This window comes from Macrotis lagotis, chromosome X (assembly GCF_037893015.1).
Source record: "Macrotis lagotis isolate mMagLag1 chromosome X, bilby.v1.9.chrom.fasta, whole genome shotgun sequence".
In the NCBI taxonomy this organism is placed as follows: Eukaryota; Metazoa; Chordata; class Mammalia; order Peramelemorphia; family Peramelidae; genus Macrotis; species Macrotis lagotis.
Genome location: NC_133666.1, coordinates 632,410,824 through 632,435,638, shown reverse-complemented (window position 1 = coordinate 632,435,638; position 24,815 = coordinate 632,410,824). Strand labels below are relative to the sequence as shown.

General features: G+C 46.3%; 1 protein-coding gene across 17 annotated transcripts in view; it reads right to left on the bottom strand.

The window, feature by feature from the left end:
* Window positions 1–24,815, bottom strand: part of PTPRS (protein tyrosine phosphatase receptor type S) — a 213,580-nt gene that overhangs the window by 83,765 nt on the left and 105,000 nt on the right. For all 17 annotated transcript variants that reach the window (XM_074203905.1, XM_074203904.1, XM_074203907.1 and 14 more), the window contains 2 exons: window positions 7,576–7,721; window positions 5,525–5,666 (listed from right to left, as the gene is read on the bottom strand). In XM_074203905.1, coding sequence (XP_074060006.1) covers window positions 5,525–5,666; window positions 7,576–7,721 — 288 coding nt within the window. The remainder of the gene's footprint in view (window positions 1–5,524; window positions 5,667–7,575; window positions 7,722–24,815) is intronic.

Sequence of the window (24,815 nt, the reverse complement as noted above, 5' to 3'; positions counted from 1 at the left end):
TTACTGGTCAGGGAGGGGCTCAATACTTTGCGTCTTCTACCTCCCAAAAAAACCGAGGGCAAGATGTGAGACAACAGTGAGGATCAGTACAGATTGGAGTTGTACTCTTTTCTCCTGGAGCATCTAAAGAAGGATGAGGCCATAGGGAGGTTCCTCTGGCCAAGCCCTCTCAGCCCTAAGTACCCTCCAAGCCAGGAGAAGGGAGATGGTGCAGTTTTTGTTACAAATGATAATACTGGGGGGCAGTTAGGTGGGGCAGTAGATAGAGCGCCGGTCCTGGAATTAGGAGGACCTGAGTTCAAATCTGGCCTCAGACACTTAATAATTGCCTAGTTGTGTGACCTTGGGCAAGTCACTTAACCTTAAATAAATGAAACAAATGGGAATACTGGATGGCAAGGGGGTAGGGCTCTAGGGACAAAAAAGGGGGGGGAAGCTCTCATGTGTGGCTACTATAGTGAAGGGTCTGGCATCATTCACAACCATCCCATGCTGGGTACTGGGATCTGTGTGAGTAACACAAAGCTCAGTTGGGCTGGAGGATATGGTGGGCAGGGAGTGTCAGGACCCAAGCATCACACCAACCAGGTCCTGGCTCTCACTGAGATAACTATTCTCCAACAGTTTCTAGGAATTTAGGGAAAACAAGCCCAGGGAAAGTAGAAGGGCTGGACATAAGATAGATTATGTATCCATGGGGGCAGGTGTGGGGAGAGTTCTCACCCCTTGACCCAAAAAGTAGATAACAAATGTGCTCTCAGAGTCACTCTGGCTCTGATTGGCTCCTGATGACATCACAACCAACAACTGCTAGGCTGGCAGTCCCTTGCCTTCCACTGGGGGCTCATCAATTTCATCAGCCAATTAATCCTTGAGGAGAATTGCCCTCTTGATTGGCACTGTGTGTGTGTGTGTGTGTGTGTGTGTGTGTGTGCGTGTGAGCACACGTGCATGTGTGTGTGCTTATGTGTGTGTGTGTGTGTTGGGGGAGGCCTCGTACAACTATTATTACTGAGTGTTTCTAATTAAACAAAAATGTTCATCTTGCAGCACATTCTGCAGAATTCCTCGGAGTTTAATTAAAACAACAACGGCAAGAGGCGTGATCAGATTTGAGGATCAGATCAGTAGAGAAAGTGTCTCCAAGCATCACAAATTGGCACTCAGTTCAGACACTCCCGTTCCTTTCCATCCGGACAAAGAAATCCTGCCCTTCCTTTCCACAGGTGATGAGGTTCCTTTGAATAATGTGCAGCAACTAGTCCTTCAGTTCCAACCTTTTCCATGACTAAGCCTTTCCTGATGCCTAGCTAAGAGCAGAGGAAGCAGAGGGGGAGGAACCAGTGCCCCATCTCCAGGGAATTTACCATCCCATTATGGAGCTCAGAGTGAAGCGATACTGAAGGTGACAAGACAAACTATGATTAAGTACTAAATAGCATGATCTTCCCTGGTCAGGAAAGGTAATTTTTTGGAAAAGGAGGAAATGCTCACTGAGGCTGAATGACCACTGGTCAGAAACACTTCGAAGGGAATACCTGAATCAGGTACCAGTTGTACTAAAAACAGTTCATGGGGAAAGGAGATCTGATGGTCTTAGTGGGCTACATGAGTCAACAAGATAACATGATGATAAAAAGAGCCAAATACAGTCTTGGGCTTTATGATGAGAAGTGAGAAACCCAGAAAAGAAAAAATCCTGCATTTCTCTGACCTGATGACTCCATCTGGAATGCTGCTTTCCATTCTGGGTGCCACATTTTGGGGGGAGGGCGATATTGACAAGCTGGAGTATATTAGAAGAGGTCGATAAGAAGGGTGAGGGGATTTGAAGCCACTTTAGATGATCATCCGTTGAAGGAATTGAAGATGTTTCATATATAGATAATTTGGTTGGGAGTTATAGAACATGACAATGTCTTAAATTGTTTGAAGGGTTGTCATGGGGGAAATAGGATTAGGCAGAATTAGGACCAAGAGGAAGAAGTTATTTGAAGACACATCTCAGCTTGATGTAAGGAAAAATGTCCTCCCAATGAAAGCTGTCCCTAAATGGGGCTCCTTTAAGGGGTAGCGAATTCTCCAACACCAGAGAAGAGATTTCTGCTCAGGGATGAGATCTCCCTATCCTAATGAAATTACAAATCTGGTTTGAAAAAAAAATGGATAAGATGAGGTGCTAATTCATTCAACCTATTTCTAACATACTTCTCCAAGAAGAAAAGGCCTAAGGGAAGTCCAGTTTTTGCAGGGGCAGATTTGGTGGTACCAAGTATCTCACCAGGGTCTATTGGTTGGTTTCTGAGGGTGCTGACCATATATCCCCAAAGTCACCCACCTAAATGGTGGGTGGAAGAAGTCACAATAGCACAGTAGAGGGGAATGAGGAGTCATGGGCTCAAATACCAGGTCTACCCCTGACTAGCAACAAATCCTTTCCCCTCTCTGTGGCTCAGTTTCCCTGCTTATAAAACAAAGGGGTTTGACAAGATAAGCCGTGAGGTCCTTTAGTACTCAAATTCTTACGATATTCTTTTGCTTCCAAGGAGCAACAGCAGAGATCTTCAATGGTTTGACTTTGAGATGAAGGGTGACTCTTCCAACTCTGCTTCTAAAGAGAGACCAAAGGGCACCTGGCCTTAAAAAGGGCTCTGTGCTAGACTGCCAGGCCTGGAACCTCTACCACCAGCCCTTGCCCAAAGCAGATCACCCGCCAGAGGGGAGACTATCCTCAGGCTCTCTCTGGTCCCAGGAAGGAGAGAGGAGGCTGCGGGTGGCACTGCTGCTCCTTCCCCGCAGTGGGCACAGCTGTTTAATAATTAAAAGCAAAAGGGAGTGTGTGTTTTCTGTTCTAGCTCACTCACATGTATATTTATGGACATGAGGATCAAGAGAAAGGGGAAGGTGACAGAGCACTGTCAGCTTTCTGCAGACAGATGAGCTTGGCCAGCGGGGAGGAGACACTGGGTCCTCAGTTTCCTCGTCTATAAAATGAGGGAGCATTTAAAATGAAGGTCCTGTCACTCTGAAATCTTGTGAGTCTGTACATGCCCAAAGAAGGGCAAATGGAAATCCAGGGTGTTCCTGAGAAGGACTGGAAGGAGAAGAGGAAGAACCAAGGAGCCAGCCCAGGATGGGAAGACTGGGAGGGAAGCCCTGCTTCCCTCCTTGGTCTCTGTCTGCCTGCCTCTCTCTGTGACGGAGGAAGTTAATGGATTCAGAGTTTGTCCTTTTAACTCTCCAGGTTCTGACAGTGAAATCAGGGCCTCAAGGAGCAGGCCCATGTTTCATGAAAGCTGCACAAAGGTCACTGTGTGCCTATCTCTGGGGAAGGAGTCACTGGCAGGGGATGGGAGAGGAGTCTGCCTTGGGCTGCAAGGGGAGGGTGGAGGAGCTGTTTCCTCCAGATCCCCATTTCCCTCCCTCTCTCTGGTACCAGGAACCAATCATTGCTTGGATCAGGGTCCAGATGGGTCAGGGTCCAGGGAAGAAACAGCCTGTGCTAGTCTGGCTGACTCCTAAGCCTCTGAGGAATCCAGCCCAGAAGATAAGGAGAGGGGGCTGGGTGGGAACTTTCCCCTTCCTGTGATGCCTCAAGAAACTCTTCCCCTATTCTGGTCAGTGGCCATTCCCAGGACCAAGAAGGGGTCATCCCCCTTTGTTTATAGATGTAACCTGGGATCCAGGAAGGAGAGGTGACTTTTCCATAATAACACAGAGAGTTAAGTGGGGCGGGGGGAGCCTAGAAGCCAGTCCAGACCCTTTAACTCCAAGGCTCCATGGAGCTTCTTTGGCCCTATAGACAGCAAATCTCCACCTACTCCTTTCCTGTACCCCAGATCCAGGGCCTTTCAGGTACATCTGGGTCAAATCTTTCCCCTACTGATCAACCGACAGACTGCTAGTGTCATCCTGCCTTAGGTAATCAAGGGAGTGCAGTGGGGTGGTGGAGCCTGGAAAAAGCTAGGTGAAGGGGAAGGTGATTTTAGTTCTCCAGCTGAGCAAGGGTTATCTCAGGCCAATTGGATGGCTTGGACTGGCTGCCTACCTGTAGGGGGGCCTGGCCCGGGTTGCTGTCAAAGCTGAGAAGAGAATTAGGGTTAGAGAGAAAGGCAATTGTGTTATTTTCCAATACACTCAGGAACTCCAGCAATACTAATGAAGTGCAGTCACGCAGTAGTCCTGCTGGACCTACTGTAATGAAAAGATAATTATTTGTAACGAGCACATTAATGGGCAGGTAAGCAAATGGGTGTTGCTAAAGTGCTCGAAAACCATTCGTTCTTTCTGGTAGGTTCGTTACTCCCTGCTGAAATCTTAACGAGTTCCTCACCCTAGAGGACTGAGGTCTACATATGGGGGGCTGGAGAGTGTCTTGGGCCTGGAGAAGGGAAGGAAGAAAAGAAAAGAAACACTTATAGAAGGCCTACTGTGGGGCTAAGAGATTTTACAAAGATCATCCTCCAAACAATCCTGGGAGGAAGGTGCCAAGATCAACTCCAGTTTACAAATGAAACAACTGAGGCAGGCAGTTGGTAAAGTATCTGAAGTTAGATTTGAATTCAGATCTCTCCACTTTGCCATCTAAGATATGAAGGGTATGAATTTCTGCTCTGAACCCAACTAGTTGTATGACTGTGGGCAAGTCTCTTTAAACCTCAGTTTCCTAATCTGTAACACAGGGATCACGAGTTGTTGGGAGGAAGATATTTTATAAATCTTACAGTGTTCTGGAAATGGATATGTGATTTGATTGATATGGGCATTTTCTTCACCACTTAGATATGTAGCCCCCGCCCAGTTTTGTAGAGAGTCTCAGAGGGTGGCTCTGGCCAAATACCCCCATCACTGTGTGCTGAGTCTCTCCCCAGATGACTTAAGACTGGTTCAGGACAGACAGAGAATGGTCTTTAGAGCCCAGGCTATTTCTCATGTCATCAGGGGACACCAGAGGAGGACTTAGGCAGTTTTTGTTTCTTCTTTGTCCTCCTCGTGCCCCTACCCAAACTGTACAAATAAGGAAGGTCAAGTTGGACAATATTTTACATCCTTTACAAATGGGGAAAATGAGGCTCATCAAGGCGCTAGAACCCTTATCTTCTCCCCACCTAGATGCTGAGCTCCTCAAAGGTAGAGAGGCAACCTCCCTCCTACCTTGTGAGTCCAACAGAGTACAGGGCCAAGTATACACTAAGGCCTGCTCTAATTACTCGCAGACTCATGGGATCATAAGATTTGGAGCTGTAAGGGCCTTCAGAGATTATCTAGTCCAACTACCTCATTTTAGAGAGAGTGAAACTAAGGCACCAGAACTTTAGTAACTTGCCTAAAGGATTTGTATTTAGGTCCCCTGACTCCAAATCTATTGATTCTAGACTGGCAAAAAGGCCACTGTGGAGGTAGATACCCTTCCCCTCCCCCCACACCACACCTCTCTCTCTTGTTCCAATTGGAGCCCAATAGGAAGGCTATACTGAAGTGAGGACCCTGCTCTTAACCAGACCAAAACTGGGGCTTCCAGTACCTCGGAGGACAGTGAGCTTAGCATGCACGGTGATCTCCCCGATGGGATTTTGTGCCACACATTCATACACATTCTCATCTCGGGGTGTCCTCAGGGGTTGGATCCGAAGCACTGCACCAGCACTCTCATCAAACTCGATAGTCTGACAGGGAGAAAAGGAGTGGATGAGCATCCGGGTCCTCAGTTGAATTACCTCACCCCAACCCTCTTTGGAGCCTCCAGCCTAGTGGGGACTGCAAGTACATGCTTTCTTCTCTCTTTTTGCCAATGGTAATGTGACTGAGATTCAGGGACCTATGGTGACAAAGGGAAGATATGATGCAGAAGATAGGGGGGTACATTGGGATATGTGTTCTATATGAGCTGGCACGAGGTCCTATGGTTATATTTGTAGAGCCAAGTACAAGAGGATATAACTGTGGATAAGCGGGTGAATAATATATTTGTATAATAGTAGAATAATAATAATTGTAACAGCTGGCATTTACATAGCACTTTATAAATATCATCTCATTATATCCCCACAACCTTAGGCAGTAGTCACCATTGCTATCCCCATTTTACAGATATGTTAACTAAGGCACACAGTAGTGAAGTGACATGGTAAAGTATACACTTGTAAATATGTGAAGGGGTGTATGCCTACAAATTTTATATATAATGGGATGTGTGTATATGTACACACACATATATACATATATATGTGCATAGAATATATATGTGTATCTTTGTTTAGTAGGAAAGAAGATTTTGGAACTGACCTATAAGAGAATATGTATATGTGTGAGTGTACACACGTGTGTTAGAATATGGAATAGTGAACAGAGAAAGTGAACAGTTTAGCTCCAGGAAAATCTGGGTTCAAATCCCATCTCTGATATTTCCTTGGTGATTTTTGGCAATTCATTTTACTTGTTTTTCAGACAGCTTTCTGAGATTACAAGTTGCATTGAGAGGTGCAGACCCTAAGTCAATGAAGTCACAGGTCTGGTCCCTAACCCTCTCTCTAGATGTACAGGGATGTGTTTCTCTGGGCATCAAGGGTCTATGTATATCCTTTATAAGGATGAATATCTGAATCTGTGAGGGAGGTTGGGTGTCTTTTTTCACAGTGTGTGTTTATATGTGAATACATACTTTTGAGTGTGTATGTATATATGTATATAAATGTATGTATTCATGTATGTAAATGTATGTATGTAAAAGAATATATGCATATATAAAGGTGAATAGCTGGAACTATGTTTATGTAAGACTGTACTGATGTGGGGGCATGACTAATAAGTATATCTATACAGGGGTGTATGTGATAATGGATGTGCATTTATGTCTGAATAAAGGCTTATCTGGGGAGGTAGTGGCAGGATACAGATGGATAAACAGCTGGAAAGAATAAAGGGATGACAATTTCAAAAGTATTCTACTCAGCTGATTCATTTTTTGAATTGAGATCACAGGCAAGGTTCAAGAATGATTAAATTTAGGGCACGGTAAGGATTGTTCCTGGTTCCCCCTTTCCTTCTTCCTTCTCCTATTGTAAGGAAGGGTTTCCAGGGAGGAAGGATAGGGAGAAGTGGGAAATGCTAGCCATCACCAGGGTGAATGTCTACAGAATGCACTTATGTCTTTCAATGGGGATCTAAATTCAGAGTAAGGCTCACTTTGAGAACCTAAGCCCCATTTTAGTATAATCTCTGTGTGGGGTCAAACTCAGATAGCCTGGGGGGGGGGGGGGAGTTTGGGGTCATGAAAAAGTTGCATGAGCTCTTCTCTATGGAGGCCCACAGGTGTGACCTTTGGGTGCATTAGGGATTGAAATTGTCTGGCTATGTGCATATGTGTTGGAGAGCAAGAATGTGAGTGGAGAGAAAGAGAGTGTGTGTGTGTGTGTGTGTGTATGTGTGTGAGAGAGAGAGGGAGAGGATGTATACAGATATGTTTAGGGGGATGTGTAGGTGGGGGGGTTGTACTTATGTATTAGATTGCCAGCTTTTTAGTGGGCTGAAGCTGGAGACAGTAGGGAGGTGGGAGGTGGGAAGATGCTTCCTTACCTCAAATCGCTGCGAGTTCACCTTCTTGCCTTTCTTGTTCCAAGTCACCCGTGGCTTGGGGTCTCCAGTGGCCTGACAAACAAAGGAAGCCACACCACCTGAAACCCCAATCTGATCCCGGGGCTCCTTGATGAATCTGGGGGGTTCTGTAGGAAAGGAAAGAGGCAACCTCTGAGATGAGGGCTATTCAATAATAACACAAGAATAGAGGGACTTTAGAAATCCGTTAGGACTAATGCCTCAATTTACACAAGAGAGATCAGCACAGGGACCTGCCCAGAGTCATACAGGTAGTGAGCTGCTGAACTGGCACAAGAACTCAGGAATGCTGATGCCAGAGCCAGAACTTTGCACCTTGCTTGGGGTCTCAAAGACCTGGTGGGCGCAAAGGGGGTTAATGTAATGGAATCTGGGCTGGACTGAGGCTGGGCCTGGCTGGACACATGCAGATGGGCAGGGTGATGCAGATGCTCTAGAAAACTATGCATCACGCCACATGCAGAAACAGATCTAGCTCCTCCCTCCTGGGGAGGGGTCTCTCTTTGGGACCCAGGAAGTTCACATTTCAGCAAGATCACATGGTCCTAGAGTTGGGAGCAATCTCAGAATGTGACTAGTCCAATTTGTAGTTAAACTCACCTCTGCATAGCATCCTTGGCAAAGTGGCCAGCAAATCTCTGATTGAACTCCTCTAGGGATAGGGAGCTCAGTGCCCACAAGGCAATCCATTCCACTTTTGATTAGTTCTCATATTCTACACCATTCAGGGCAGTGCCCCTGACCACTGCCATCACAGGCCCCCCATGAAGCCTTCACCAAACTAAGCATTCAATAATAAGGATAATAATAATTACAATGCTCAACATTTCTATAGTGCTTTCAGGGTTACACAAGACTTTGCAAATGCATCTTGTCCGACCCCCACAACTATCTTAGGAATTGATGGTTGTTATTTCCCCTATTTTTCGGATAAAGAAACTAAGGCTGAGAGATGTTCACTGGTTTTCTCAGGATCACACAGCTTGGGAGAGTCTGAGGAAGAATTTAAACGTGAGTCATTTCAACCAGGTTATCTTCTTCTCTAGTCCTTGGTTTTTCACTTTGAAAAACTGGGAGATGGACTAGACGATCTCTTAAGATCTCTAAATCTTATGAATTGCCACTGACCAATCTTCCTACCCTCTGGTCTCTGATCCTTTTGCCACATAAGGTCTTCTTCAAACATGGCACTCCAAACTGAATGTGATATGCAGATGAAGTCTGACATGCACGGGGATCACTGCCGCCATGGGTCTAGACACTACCTGCCTTTGGCACATCCCCAAAGTTATGGGAAAAACCAAAGGCATCTTGTGGCTTCCCTTGTCTGGTCATGATCCTCATGTTTCATGAGGGACATTATCAGCTGCTACCTGCATGCTTGGAATGTACCCCAGGAGCCCTGTTCCAGGAATCAGAGGAAAGGGGTTTGAATTGTGGGATCTTCCTGAGATCTCAGCAAAGTGGACAATACAACTTCTGAGGTTCCTTCCAGTTTTGGAACTAGGCTGTCTCATCTCTCGCTGCTGAAATCCTTTCTACTTAAGGCTTGGTTCAGAATCTTGCTCAGTCTCTTTCCTCTCTTCCACCCCCCCCCCCAAAAAAAACCCTTTCCTCCCATCTCCTGAGAGAAGTGCTCTCACCTTCCTCAAATCTATGCAGAGCAATGGGAACTCTCCATCCTGGTTCTGACTCAGCATTGTTGATCTAAGTGTGAACTAAGGCAGGTGCTGCTTTAGGAGTCATGGAGAGAGGGTCCAGCCAAAGCAATGCCTGCCATCAATCAGTTTACACTCTACAGGTACTTTTCCACAATTCACCTAGGACAGGACCCACTGAGACAGGGCCTCTTTATATATGTTTGCTGAATTAAGAGTTCCTTCCCTTTGAACTTGTTAAACCACCTCCAGGACCTGTCCCTGCCATTTCCATCTATTCTGGACTCCATTAGCTTTGGGCATTCTTTCCCAGCCCTGTATCTAGTAGGGCCAGAAGTTCCAGAAAGATATTCTGAGCTGGAAAGGCCCTACTGACCATTTTCTATGGTACCCTCAGAGAGCAGGAGGGAAAAAGCTCTGTGTGTGTGTGTGTGTGTGTCAGAGAGAGAGAGAGAGAGAGAGAGAGAGAGAGAGAGAGAGAGAGAGAGAGAGAGAGAGAGAGAGAGAGAGAGAGATAAAGTATAAGATTATATGTGTGCGTGTGTGCCTGCAGTGGAGAGAAGGGATCTGGGTGGCATGACCAGCACTGAGATCAAAGCTCACTACAGCATAGCAGCATTCAATGGGTACTGGGTGAATTGAGGGAAAGAGCTTAAATGAAAGAAGTGAGCTTGGGGACATCTAGGGCAAAGTCCTAAAAACACATGATTCAGAGAGGGAAGAGATCATGGGGGTTATCTGGTCCAGTGCCTTAGTTTTATTAATGAGGAAACTGAGGCCCCAAGAGGCACACAGGATCTGAACCCAATTCTCAGCTACCAAAACTAGGGGTCTTTCCACTGCACCCAATCTACTCAACCCTGTCCCAGAAAACCAAGTTCCCACACCTCCGCCTCCAGCCTTGGTTACGATCGATCTAGATTAGATGAGTTCAGCTCAATTCCCTCTAATCCAGTTAGCCAAGAATTTACAGAAATATTTAAACTGGCGGGGCATGGCTGTGTTCCAATAAAATCATCCAGACCATAACATTGCCTTCTGTTCTCTGGGCAGTGGGGCTCTCATAAATGTGAAATAGGGGATCCTGTCCGGAACTAGGCTCGGGTGATGGTAGTGGTGGGTTTACAGGATCTCCCTCATGGATAGAAGGGCTAGTCCAGGATGAGAGGATGATGCTATGGGCTGAAGATTTGTATTGTAGACTGGAGGGCTTGGCTAGGTCAGGCCTTCTCCCCCCTCCCAGCAGTCCCAGGGACTCCCAGACTCAGTAGAGGAGGAAGACCAAATAGACAGAGGCACTTGGCTCTGCCCAGCTCTCCTAGATCAGAGAGGTAAGACTGCCAGCTCCATCCAGTCTTTGCCCCCCTCTACCTGGCCCCATGGGCCCAGGCATTAGTTTTACAAATATCTAGATCTATATTTAGAGGTCGATGCACCATCCTGGGAAAAGGTTATCAGCACTTACATTAGAAACTCCTGGAGCCAGAAATGATCATTTGCCTCTTGCCAGCAGCTTCCCCCCTCACCCCACCTCCTCCTTCTTACTAGTCTAGGAGGGAGGGGAAGAGGATTTTCTGAACAGGAACCGATGGCCTCTTAAGTTAATGGGAAAAGAGCTAGCAGGGAGGAGTTCCCAGACACAGGGTGCAGGGAACCAAGCATGGCAAGTATGGCCAGGGTGCTTCGGAAGGGGTCTTAGATCAGAATCGGATGTGCTACAAGGCAGGAAGGGGTATCAAGACCTGTGGGGAGATTCTGGATACCTGGGGTCTACTGTTCTTGACTTTGGTCACCACTGTCCTCAGACTTCTCTGGTGTTCTGTTTCCTCCCTAAGGGCTGAACTAAGAATGTTCTCTGGGGGCCCTGCCAGCTCCCGACTTTCTGTGTTCTAATGGCCCTCCCAGCCCTGACAATCTACATTCTGAGGGTCCTCCGAGCCCTGACAATCTATGTTCTAAGGGCCCTTCCAGCCCTCCCAGTTTTAACATCCTGTATTCTAAGGACCATCCCAGCTCTGACCTTCTGTGTTCTAAGGTCCTTTCTGGCTGACAGTTTCAACTAGTGATGGATTATTTGTTCTTCCCTTGTCCTTTATTTTACCATTACTCAAAAGCAGAAGTATTTCCACCTGAAGGTTTGGTGCATGCTTCTGGGTGAGGCTGGTAAATGTGAGATAATGAAGAGGACACAGAGGAGAAAGAGTTTGAGCCAAAAGCTTAGGTGATCACAAGGAGAGGATGACTACAGAAGGTGCATGGAGGCCTAAGGGATCATGCCTGGATGAAGGCAGAGCCTACTCTGCCAGGGGAGGCCTCACCCTCAGGACTCCAGAGCACTCTAGGGATTTCCACATGTTTCTGGGATCTAGGGTTGAACACCCTTCTTTTAATAAGCTGCTCTCCTACACTTTTGTCAACTTTTGGCTTACAGGGGAGAATTGTTCTCACTCCACAGGGAATACCAAGCACATTCCTGGGTGTCTGGGTGGGGATTATATGAACCAACAAAGTGAAAAATACTTTCAATGTACCTTGGCCCTTTGTTGTCCTGAGATAGTCTTTGATATAAATGATGAATAACCTATTCTAAGATCTATGATTTATTTGTTCTGGGATCAGAGAACTAGAACCAGAGGGGACCTCAGAGGCTGTCTTTACAGATGAGGAAACTGAGACCCAGAGAGGTTCCATGACTTGTCCTGGCCTAACATTCTAGAATTCTCTTTAAAATGGAATATTCAAGTAGAAGAACTACCTAATGAACCATATTTTTCTCCCTCTTTAAAGTTAGTTCACAAAGTATTCCCCTTACAAAGTGAGGGAGGTACAGGTACTGCTGCACCCCCTTGCAGGAGAGAAAACAGGCTCATCCAGCCAATAAACTCAAGTTTTAACCCAGATCTGATTCTTGTTGAGGGCAAGCCTAGGGTAATGGCCAGAGAGTAGGATCTGGTGCCAGGATAATCACTAACCATTAGAGAGTTTGCTAAGTTTGCAAATTTTAGCTCACATGATCAGTAAGCAGTCAAGTTCAAAGTCTAGTTCCAATAAGTAGTAGCTATGTGACTTTGACCTCTCTTTCTACCGAGTTAGAACCTTGAACTAGGCTACTAGATTCTTACCATATGAGGCCTCTTGGAGAAACTGAAAATAGGTCAGCTATCTTAGGTCTGGACTGGGTCTGGGGAGGAGTGGGGAGTGTGGTCCTAGAGGGCATCACCTCAAGATGGTTCTGGGCTCCTGATTCTGACTACATCCTCAAATCCATCTCAATGTGCACAGCTAAGAGACAGTCTAAAGAATCACAGTGCTGAAAAAATACCCTAACTTGGGATCAGGAGATTTTTAAACTGGAAGATGTCCCAGATCATCCAGTTTAATCCTACCTCCCATTTTACAGTTGTGGAAGTTGAGACCCAGAGAGAGGAGAAGCAGCTTACCCAAGCCGCCTGGATAGTAAGCAGTATACAAAACCTGGTTCTCTGCCTCCAGGTCAAGGTCTTTGCCTCCAATATCATGAAGCTTTATGTTGTAAAAGCAGGACTCTAGGGCTATGGCCAGCAGACAGGGAGCTGATTGGGGCTGTGGAACAGACTCCTACTTCTGAGGCTACTCTCACTATCTGTAGGAGGGCTTCTAGGATTCATCTGGAACCAGGAGGAAGTCTGGATACCTCACCTGAACCAGATCATGGGCCACATAGAAGCTTGAAGAACTTTAGTGAAGGAATTGGACCAGAAATTTATAAAGGTTCAAGTCCTCTCAGCTGGAGACTGGGAGACTTTCTTTTATACTTGCTTCTGATTGCCTAGCATTAACTGCAGGTAGAGTGATGGAGAGAGACTGAGTTCAAATCTAGTCTCGAACATGTACGAGCTCTGTGACCCTGGACAAGTCATTTAACCTCTACCTGCCTCAGGGTCCTCAGCCACAAACTAAAAATAACCACTCCCCAGGCGATAGTATCAGAGGAGGTGCGCTGCGAACCTTAAAGTGCCGTATAAAGGCTAGTTATTGTTATTCTGGATTTGTATCTCAACAATAATATTTTTCTTAGCTTAGAGAGCTTGAAAGATGAGGAACTAGGAGGGTTGTTCAAGGTATGCAGTTGGTATATGCTGGAGGAGGGTCTCAGATCCAAGGGCTCCTGACCCTGAGCTAACACAAGGAAAACCCGTTTTCACAAGATAGTCAAAACATTTTACATATATCACCTCACTTGAGTTTGCGTAAAACACTGTGGGGGCAGCCTAGGGCAAGATCATTGTTATCTCTGATGTCCTGAGTGTTGGGGATACAAAGAAAAAAAGAGCAAAAATGGCTCCTGACTTCAAGGAGATTACAGTCAAATTCGGGAAACAAAAATGTTTGTCCATGGGCATATACCTGAATGCATACATCATAGATAAGAGGTAACTTGAGAGGAAAGGATACTAGCAATTGGTGGCAAGAGGGCAAGAAAGGCCTTGGGGAGGAAATGGTGCCTAGGGAAATGAAGACTTGGAGATGAGGATGGCAATACTTCCAGGTATGGGGGAAAGCTGGTGCAAAGACATGGAGGTGGGAGAAAGAATGCTGCATGTGAGAAGAGCAAATGGGCCTGTATGACTGCAGCACAGAGTAGATAAGGGGAAGAAGACCTTAAGATTAGAAATGTCCTGAGGAACCAAGCTGTAAGAAGCTTTCAATGCCACCGGAAGTTTTATAATTCTTCTAGAGGTAAAAGACCCTGGAGGATTTCCTGAGGATATGGGTGTAGGCAGAGGGAGGTGTAGGCAGAGGGAGGCCATTAGATGGCAGAAGCTATGAGAAGGGTGACCAGGTAGGAGGTGATGGGGCAGCAGAGGTGATGGCAGCCAGTACTTCGGTGATGGCAGTGCACATGGAGAGACAGAACTGTAGATGAGAGATATAGAGGAAGAAATCAGGTCTAGAATATGCCTGGGTAGACAGGTGAGGAGAATGAGCTGGGCTGTCTCACAAGTGCGGCTGCCAAAAAACAAAAAAAAAATCCTCCCCTGGTGGTCAGCCTGCTGGAGGGAAAGCCTCCTCTCACTTAGACTGGTCTTTGGATGCCAAACAGATCATTCAGACCCAGGCCCATGCTGTGAGCTTCTCCCACTTGGCGGATCCTGCCAGAATCTGTGGTGTCCTGGAACATGCTTTTGGAAGGCAGATTGTCCTTTATAAACTACCAGGTCTCTACCGTACTCTTGAGGAAGCTGGGTGGTACAGGGGCTGGAGTCAGGAGACCTGAATTCAAATCCAGTCTCAGTTTCCTCTTCTATAAAATAAGGAGCATCTCACTGCCAGGGCTATTGAGAGAAGGGCTTAGCACACAGCACTACTGTAGAAGTGCTCATCCCTTCCCCTTCCTCCCCTGTCTCTGCTCCAAGTGCCACTCTGAGAAGCTGACCTGAGCAGGAAGGCTCAAGGCCCAGATCTGGATCCTTCAGGAGCTGTTGGGAAGATTGCCGAAATGATGCAAATACAAAGGGGAAAGGGGCTGTGGGATTGTTGGAGAGGCCTAGCTCCATGGAGTAGCACCTGGGAACTTTGCCCTTGGCTTGTGAGCACCTCAGCTCCCAGGAATTCAGTGCCCCCTTCTGCCCTAAGGTGTTGTGCTGGGTTGCTGAGCAACAGTCTGACTTGGAGGGGATTGGGCCATTTCCCAGACCTCCTGCTTACACTCACAGGCAGAGCAGGACAAAGAGCTCTGCCCACAGTCTCAAAAATCTGGGGTTCCACTCCTAGATTTGTTGGGGGACCCTGAGGAAGTCATTCATATCCCTTCTTGGAACCTCAATTTCCTGATCTGTAAAATGAAGCATTGGAACTGATGCTTTCCTAGTCCTTAGAGGTCTCCTAGTCCAGACATTCTATGACACGGTGTTTCTCCCAGCTGTGTCATTCCATGACTCTGTTCAGTCTAGCCTTATTCCCTGAAAGGTCAGAAATAGGCTGGTACTATCTGATCCCCTCTCCCAGGAAACAAGATGGTAGCATTCAGGGGGGAAAAAAAGCATTCCCTCATTGAGGGGGAGGATGGCATTAGGAAATTATCATGACTGGGTCTACAGCCTTTGTTCTTTTACGGGTGTAAAGCCCCATTTCTGGGGTCTTGGAGTTCTCACGTGCTTGACGTGCAGAGTAGATGTTTTGTTGGTAACATGGGAGTGAGACACCTAGATCTGCTCTAGAAAGTCTTTGCAGCTGCCCCTCTTTTCCTCCATCTCCACCTCTCTCCTATCACTTTTCTTTCCTAATTCTCCTTATTTGAGTCCTCTATTTTCTCTTTCTTTATCTCTTTATCTCTTCCATTTTCTTCTCTTTCTTCCCCTCTCCTCTCCTCCATTGACATTCCCTTCTTGTTCTCCCCCTTTCTCTTCTGGGACTTCTCTCACTCTCTCCTACAGATTTGGTGGAAGGGTCAGGCTCTGACCCTTGGGAAAGAGGTCTCATTCAATGGAATCCCATCAATAAAGAGAAGCAGCCTAATGTGGGGTAACAAGCTTTGGATTTGGAGTCAAAAGCCATGACCAGGTGAATGATACAAAACCAAGCAGGAAGAAAGGGGGTGGAGGGATGCATTAAGAACTGGAGGCCAAGGTTTGGGGAGACAGAAAGCAAAAATCTGACAGATAGTAGTAAAAGGAGACAGGTCAGATGAGAGGGGGCAAAATCCTAGAGGCTGAAGACAGTGAGGCCCTGGGGAGGACCTGGGAAAGACAGGAGGGTAAGGAGAGTGGCAGACCCAGGACCAAGCTGGGCTAGGCAGATTGGAGCTGACAGGCCCCAGGAGCTGAAACCAAGGATCTGCTCGGTTGGTCATGCATTCAAGCCCCACCCCCCCTTTACTGTTCCACAGCAAGGGGCCCAAGTCAGCCCTCAGGCTGACCACGGCACTGCTGGGAGGGGGAGAAGAGCCAGTGCCAGAGTCACAAAAAGGTGCAGATGAAAGGCCCATCCAATAACCTCATGTTTTGGAGTGGAACTGAGGCCCAGAGACATCCAAGACTCTCTTAGTGTCAATCAGGGAGCCAGTGGCAGAATGATTTAAACCTAGATTTGATTCTGAATTTGGTACCCTATTTCTTCCTGGAAAAAGTTTCTGGAACTCCTAACACAAATCTTCTCCTTACCCATAAGCTTTCTAGGCAAGACCCTCATGTCTCTCTAGTTCAGAGGTTCTTAACCTAGGGTCTGAGAACTTAAAATAAAAAACTGATAGCTGGCATTCGAGCTTATAGTCTACCAAACCCACAGGGCTTTTTAAGATGATTTGTTGTGGGCCCACACTTGACCCATCTTGTACTTACAAAGTTGATTTTTTAAAACTCAACCTTAAAGGCCATTTTAGAAACTTACTTATGGAAAGGGAAGGAGGGAGTGGTGATGGTTCTTTGGAGATGGATGGGACAGGTAGCAAGAAGACAATCTGGGATAGTGAGGCTCAGTGTGCACAGGACCATGAGATATCACAACTGAAAAGAGATAGCAGAGGGCCAGCTAGATGGCATAGATGGATAGAGCACTGGCTCAGGAGTCAGGAGAATTGGAGTTCAAATCTGAGCTCAGACACTTAATAATTGCCTAGCTGTGTGACCTTGAGCAAGTCACTTAACCCCATTGCCTTAAATAAAATTTAAAAAAAAGAAAGAGAGTGTCTGAGGCTCAATTTTATAGGTGAGGAAGCAGGACCAGAGAAGGGAATAACTTTGCTCAAGGTCACATGGTGAGAGGGTGGAAAAGTTGGAATCAAACCCAGGTTTCCTAACTCCCTGATGCATTGTTCTCATATAACTGTCCACTCTCCCCCTCCTCCATTCTCATACTCCTGGACTATTTTGTTCATGTTCACTTCTATCCTCACTTTCCAGTTCAAGTGCCATGGCTCTCTGCTGCCAATTGTATCAGATGTTAGCACCTCAGTCTAACCCCCCAAGGAGGCCCATACTATGTTCTCTGGCCCTCTCAGTCATCTTCCTCAGGCTCCACCAAACCAGGGTGCTTATGGACAATTACCAAACCCATTCCTCTTACATGAATGCAGTGACCTCAGTCTTCTCTAAATCTTCTCCTAAATTCAAAGGCTCAGCTCAGGTATCCCTTCACCCAAAACGCCCTCTAGGATTCCCTTCCACTGAATCTCTCCATGATCTTTACTGCTCTGCTTCCCTCATTTCTACCACTTGACATGATTCTGAATTTTGTGGGTCTGCTCTTGGCCCCCCACCCAGACAGTGAGCTGAGGCTGGGGGTCATGCCTTCTCTTGTTCCTCCAACTCTTCCAAACCCTCAATTCCCAGTGTGGCCTAACAGAGTGGCTTGAGAAGTACCCAATGAATCACTCTCAATCAACTCTCAAGAGATGGGGGGGTAGGGGAAAAAGAGGGGGCTTAGAATCAGGACTCTGGACTTGACCTTAGGTCCCATCCTTTAGTTCTTTTTTTTGTTTTTGCAAGGCAATGGGGTTAAATGATTTGCCCAAGATTACACAGCTAGGCAATTATTAAATGTCTGAGGTCAAATTTGAACTCAGGTCTTTCTGACTCCATGACTGGTGCTCTAATTCACTGCACTACCTGGTTGCCTCCATCCCTTAGTTCTTTTACCTGTAAAGTAGGTTCAACAATTCAACCACTTCTCACCTCTCAGGGATGTTTTTTTTTTTTTTTAGGTTTTTTGCAAGGCAATGGGGTTAAGTGGCTTGCCCAAGGCCACATAGCTAGGTAATTATTAAGTGTCGAGGCCAGATTTGAACTCAGGTACTCCTGACTCCAGGGTTGGTGCTCTATCCCCTGTACCATCTAACTGCCCTTCTCAGGGCTGTTTTGAGGCAAATGCTCCCTATAATCACTAAGCTGGAGGGGTTGTTAGTATTATTACTCCTTATATATGACCTCAGGCAAGTCTTTTCCCTTCTCTGGATCTCAGTTTTGCCATCTATACAATGAAGCGAGAGGATCCTGAAGGACCTTTCCCAACTCTGAATTTCATGACCCATGCTGCATATGTACCTTCAGAAACAACCCATAAACAGGCCAGACCAGGGCCAAACCTCTGTGGTAAGACCAGTTTGGATGATGTCAACAGATTCTTCTAGGGAGCTCAAGCTGTGGGTGAGGAATGTGGCTTCTGAAACCCCAGCCTTCTTGAGGGAATCAGCCCCCAGGATGCCACAAAGTCAAAAACAACGATGATAAAAACAATCCCTTCTTTCTCCTTATGGGTGACCTCCCCTCCCTTTTCCATCACCCTGTGGCTGCTTGGACCAGCTGGGGAACTAAGGGGCTCATCTCTTGTCCCCCTCTAGTCAATGACCAGGACTCTACAACCAGTTTGTGGGGTCTCTCCACTAGCCTGGATGTTACCTGGTAAAGTAGCAAAGGGTCCAGGTACAAGGACCAGGAGAGGACAGTCAACACGAGACCTAAAATTCTGAAACCCACTATAAGCAGACCCCAGGCCTGTCTCCACAGAGTACAAGGAAAACAGAAGGGGAGGCCTCCTCACTGATCTCAACATGTACGCCCACCTCCATTTCTCCCTGAATGCCTTCTTTTTCCTCCTGGGTATACCCAATGAAATAGATGGTCAGCAAAGCAAGATGCCCTTTCCCTATGAAATGAAGGCAGGGCTCTGGAGTCTCTAAAGTCAAGGGTGATGATAGTAATAATAATAATAATAATAATAATAATAATAATAATAATAATAATAATAATAATAATAATAATAAAATTTTAAGGGCACCTTAAGCACTTTGCATATCTCATTTGATCCTCCTAACAATTCCATGAGGGGAGGATCCCATTTTATAGATGAGTAAAGTGAGGATACATGGTTTGCCCAGATCCCCACTGCTAGTATCTGGGACACAATTCAAACCTAGGTCTTTCTAATTTCAAATCCGGGGCTCTACTAGAGACTATTTCATAAATTAAGTTTTAAATGATTAGAATATTTAGACCAAGACAAGAAGACTGGGGGAGTATGATAGCTGTCTTTAAGCATTCAGAAGAGGGCATCTGAAAAAAAAGAATGAAACTTTTTTTTTTTGATCCCAGAAAACAGCTTTGGAGAGGCAGATTTAGGGTCTTAGAAAAGTAAACAACATTCTCATACTTAGAAGACTCCCAGAGTGGAATGGGCCCCAACATTGCAGGGGTTCATGTGCAAAGGATAGATGACTTGCTGGGAATTCCTGTATGATGGATTTCCACTTTGGGGACGGGTTTGGATCCAAAGATATTTGAAGTTCTTTTCTATGTCCACCTACATCTTCCCTATCTTCCAAGTCTTGCTAAAAAGTGGGGCTAGGTAAATGTTTATTCTCCCAGCCCCCCACTATCTTATGTTTCTCTAATATGACCACATACATTCTTTCTATATATGTATTCATACATGCATATATGTATATATTGATCAATCTATCATCTCTATTAGAATGCAACCCCTTTCCCTTATAAATGAAAGCCTTCCCATATAAACCAAAGGGGACCCTGACCCTCTACATCTTTACCTGCCTGTACCCTTCTAATGGTACTTGATAGATTCTGTCTTTAGAATTCTAGAATAAAATGGAAATGGGGTTCAAAGATAAAATTTTCTAATGTTCCCTTTCATTTTATAGATAGGGAACTGAGACCCAGAGAATGTAAATAACTTGCCCAAAGTCACGCAACCAAGGTAGTTGAAGAGCCAAGGTTAAAACCAATGTCTACTGAGTCACAGGTCAAGACTTTTTCTACTGTTTAATGATTCCTTGTATTTTGGGGAGAATCGATCATTTATTTAATAGATTCATTCATTCAACCATTATTTATAAAGCAACTGCTGTGCTTAATAAGGGTTTTTTTTTTGAGTGGGGAAGGCAGTACTATTTTGAGAAAAAGAAAAGGATCAAAGAAGGGATGGGATCATCTCTGGAGGTGGGATGGGTGAGCATATGGGATGATAACAGACAGAGAGGAGCCAGAAATACTCAACTCTCATTTTGCATCTGCATTTTCTAACAAAGAGAAAGCTTTTTTTTTTTTTTAATTGGAAAGGTCAGAATAGAAATGAAGAACTGGGGGGGGGGGGGGGGTTGGTAATTCCCAATATAAGTATGGACATAACAAGAGAACATTTCCCTGACAGAAATGAGTCCAAATCATTTGGCTCAGAGGACCCTCCATTCTCCAGTACTAAAAGAACTCGAAAATGGGACTGCTGAGTCACTATCAATGATCTCTGAAAGATTGTAGAGAATGAGGGAGGTGCTGCAGGACTGGAGAAAGGCAAATGCTGCTCTGGCTTTCAAAAAACAAACAAACAAAAACAACCTCCAAACTGAAGAGATTAAAGTCTTTTACTCTGGGTCAGTGATCTTGACTTTGATGCCTGGTAAAATTCTAGAGCATGTGATTAAAAGAAGGGCTACAGTCATCACAAAGAGCCCAGTGCCTGCCAAGCCATTCCTGACCCGGTCTCTAGACTGGTAGATAAGAGGAATTCTGCAGCTGTAGTTTCCCTAGCAAAGCATTTGACAAACTCGCTCCCTGTTCTCTAAGCCAAAAGGGGGTGACAACAGGACAGGGAGGAGGGTTCGGGATGGGGATGAGTAGCCAAACCCAAAGATGGCAGCTTGGAAGGCAATCCCTGATCCCTGGTGGAGTGCCCCAGGGACCCGTCCTTGGCCCTGTTCTGCTAGGCATTTTAAATCAATGTCTTGGATAAAGACATAGATGACATACTTATCAAATATGCATATGGCACAAAGCTAAGAAGGAGAGCTAGTTCATTTGATGATAAGAGTTGGGATCTAAAAAAAATGCTCAGGCTAGAACTTGGGGCTGAATCTAATAAAGTAAAAATTTTTGAGGAACAAATGTTGAGTCTCACATTTGGGACTCTTAAAAAAATCAACTTCATAAGTCTGAGATTAAAGACATGTAGCTAGAAAGCCATTCTTCTGAAAATTTCTTTCAACAGTGTAATGTGTAATGCAAACTGCATTAATTCAGGAGGTGTAGCCTCCAGAGCTAGGATGGCAAGGGTTACTCCCCTAAGACTCTGTGGGTACCAAATTCAAGGAAAGGATGCCAGCAAGCAAAAGAGTGTTCAGAGAAGGGCAACCTGAATGATACAGGGCCTTGAAGTCACAACATAGAAGGATGATGGGCTAAAGGGACCTGGGGGTGATGAAAAGACTTGGGGGCCAGGGAAGATGTTGTAGATCTCTTTGAGTATCTAAAAGGCCATCATAGAGAGGAGAGATTGGATTTGTTTTGTTTGGCCCTGGAGGGCAGGACCAGCAGTGATAGGCACCTGCTGCAAAGGAGCAGGGTAGGCTCCCCAGCATTGGAAGAACTGAAGCAAAGGCTGGCTGTTGGCAGGGACCCTGTGCAAGGGCTGTTTGTGCAGGTTCAGGTTGGACTACATGTGCTCCTAAACTGCTTCCCACACTGCAATCTCAATGATTCTGTGTACATAGCACTCTGTTGGTTCTGGAGGAGATACAAGGTTTAGATAAGGACTGGCCCTGCTCTTGTGGCGCTCAAAGCCTAGCCGGAGGATGACACAAACACAGATAACTCTATAATAAGCAATATTGTATGATAAGCACATAAGAACGGTGTAAAATCGAGTGCTGGGGAGAGCTGGGTGGGGGAAAGAGAAAGGCTGCAGGAGGAGGGGGCTTGGAGATGGGTATGAATGTCCTGGCAGAAATCCAACAAGCAAAGAGCAGGAAGGAAGGGAAGGCATTGTAGATGAAGGGCACAGGGCTGAAGGGATTCATCTGAGGGCTGAGAGGAGATCAATCTGGACAGAGGATAGACTACACAATGAGAAAGGCTAGAGAGGCAGAGTGTGAGTAGATTGGGGAGGGCTCCAAGGGCTCCTGGGGTGGGGAGGGGGAATGCTTGCCCAGTCATAGGAAGGTGAGGGAAGGCAGTCCTGGCTGGAACACTACTCAAACAGAAAAGAATTCAGCATCTCCCAGTTCCCTCACACTCTGGGCTAGAACTCTGCATGAGACCATCTTGGACCCCAGATGGCTTTATGGTCAGAGCCAATGCATTGGGATTTTCAATAGACTTCCTGCTGTTCCCCCCAAGAATCTGATTTTTTCCTGGAAATTTTTAATCTCTTCTTTGACAAAGTTGTTCCTGTCCTCCCTCTTCCTCCCTGACCCATCAGGAATAGCCTGAAGAGGGGGAGCAAAGAGAATTGGGAAGAGAAAGGAATATGAAGGGGAAAAAGAAAGAGAGAATGGACAAAGGGAAAGGGATGGAAGGTGGTGAGGAAGGGGGGAAAGAGGTCAGGGGTTATGGAAAGAATGGGAGAAAAGGCTGAAAATTGGGGGGGGGAGGTGGCTGGAGAGATGCTTTTGTCATCTTGGGTCAATTCTTTGCTTCTGGGTTTCAGTGTCCTCTGGAAGAGATGATAGCAAAAATCCCATTCAGACTCCAGGGTCTAGGATTCTAAAGGGAGAGTGAAGAGTAAAGAGGGGCCAGGAAGGGAGGGAGGAAGAGAGGGAGAGCCAAGCACATCTATAATTTACCTCCCCTCCTGGGAGCAGAGTGCTGAGGCCGGGGGGTGGGGGTGGGGCCCTGGGCGCCATCACCATGGAAACACCAGGAGATGCAGGGCCCGCCACGATGCCAGGCTACAAACAAAAATACCCAGATCCAGCCTGCTCTTTGGGCAAGAGAGGGAAGAACATATTCTGAATTAAAAGGCCACTGCCGCCCGCCACCCTGGCCCCATCACCCCCATCCAAAAGCACATGCAGGCATGGGAGTGAATCACTGCCCATTTCTCTGACAGGGACTTCTCCAAGCTGGCAGCTCATTCCCAGCAAAGAGTCCATTAGTGGTAATTGGGTGGGGGGAGGGCATGGTGAGGCTTTTATTCTGGAGTGGCAAGTCCAACCCACCCCACCTCCCCTGACTCAGGAAGAACATGAATGATTCTGAAGGGCTCAAAGCTGCTGGAGAAGTAACATCAGATTTCAAGGCAAAGGACCAAGGCTCCAATGTCAGCTCTGGCACTTATAAGCAGAGTGACCTGTGACAACTCCCTTTACTAGGACTCAGTTTCCTCATGCATTTCAATTCAACAGGAGATACTGGGAATTCCAAGAGACAGAATTCTATTGGAGGGCATGGTGTGGTGGTACAAATACTAAGATACTTGGGGAGGGGGTAACCTGAGGCGAGTGCAGGCAGGAACCCTGGAAGAAATCAGGGAAGGATCTGTAGACTACATGGCCCCTGAGTTATTCCTTGGAAGAGAAAGGGGGAATTCTGAAAGAGGAAGGTGAAGAGGAAGAGCATTGTGGGCAGCGGGAAGGCTGGTGGTGGGAGATGGAGTCTCCAAGCTGCTTCAGGAATTCTGAAATGAGCAGCCTGGGCAGATGATATGGTCAGACCAGAGATTGAGAAAAATTCCCTTTGAATGAGGGAAGACTTGAGGCAGTGAGGCCAGTTTTATGGTGACTACAATAGTCCAGGAATGAAGTGATGGGAGCCTGGTATACGGTTGTGGGGTGTGAGTAGAAAAAAAGGGGGACACAAACAAGAAACATTGGCAAGTTCTGGAGTGAGTGAAGAGGATGCTGAGTGCATGAGCCTGGGGGAAGGAAGGCAAAAATGGGGAATGCCCATCCTTCACTGAAATGAAGAATTTTGCAAAGGGAAAGAGTTGCGTTCTATTGGGGCATGCTGAACTTGAGATGTCCACAGACCATCCTTTGTGGGGCTGGTTTGGGAGCTGTGAGGGATACAGCCAAGCTGGTCAGAGGAAAGGTTTCTGAATTTGGAGCAGGGGACCTGGGCTCCACTTCTAGCTCAACGCATGTGGCTACAAGTCCCTTAAACCTGTCTGATTGTCAGTTTTATAATTTCTATAAGAGATATAATCATTGTAGCAACTTCCTCTCTGGGGGATGATATAGAAAGAACAATAAAAATGGGAGTTCCTATCATCTGGCCCAGTCCCTTATTTTACAGAGGATGCTGAAATGGAAGCCCACAGACTAAGCCCCTCTTCCAGATCACAGAGCTAACAGTTCTCCCCGTGCAAAGCTCTGGCGGCATGTTGTTTGCATGGGCTGCAGGTGTCTGCTGATTAGGCAGAGGTTTATTAGGGAAGGCTTCCCCGAGAAGGGGCCAGGAGAATCATGTTTCAAGGGTGGGGGTTGGGACGAGAATGGCAGGGGTAGGGATGGGAGGAGTAGGGATGGGGAGAGAGAAGTAGTGGACTTGGGTTCAGGCCAAGATCTACCTGGGTGATCCTGGACAAGTCGGCTCACCTTCACTATAAAATGAAGAGGAATCACCCACTTTTAAAGCTAGGCTCCCCAGATCCTCTCTGGGAACAAGATTCTCCATCTGCAAAGTCAAGAAGTTAGGCTAGCTGATGCCTAGGGCCCTGGCCACTTTGCCAAGCTAAGAATTGGAGAATAGAAAATGGAAAATGAAATCACACCCACTCACCCACCTACCCACCCTGGTTTCTACTAATTAGTCTGGTCCTGGGAGGAAGAAATCACTC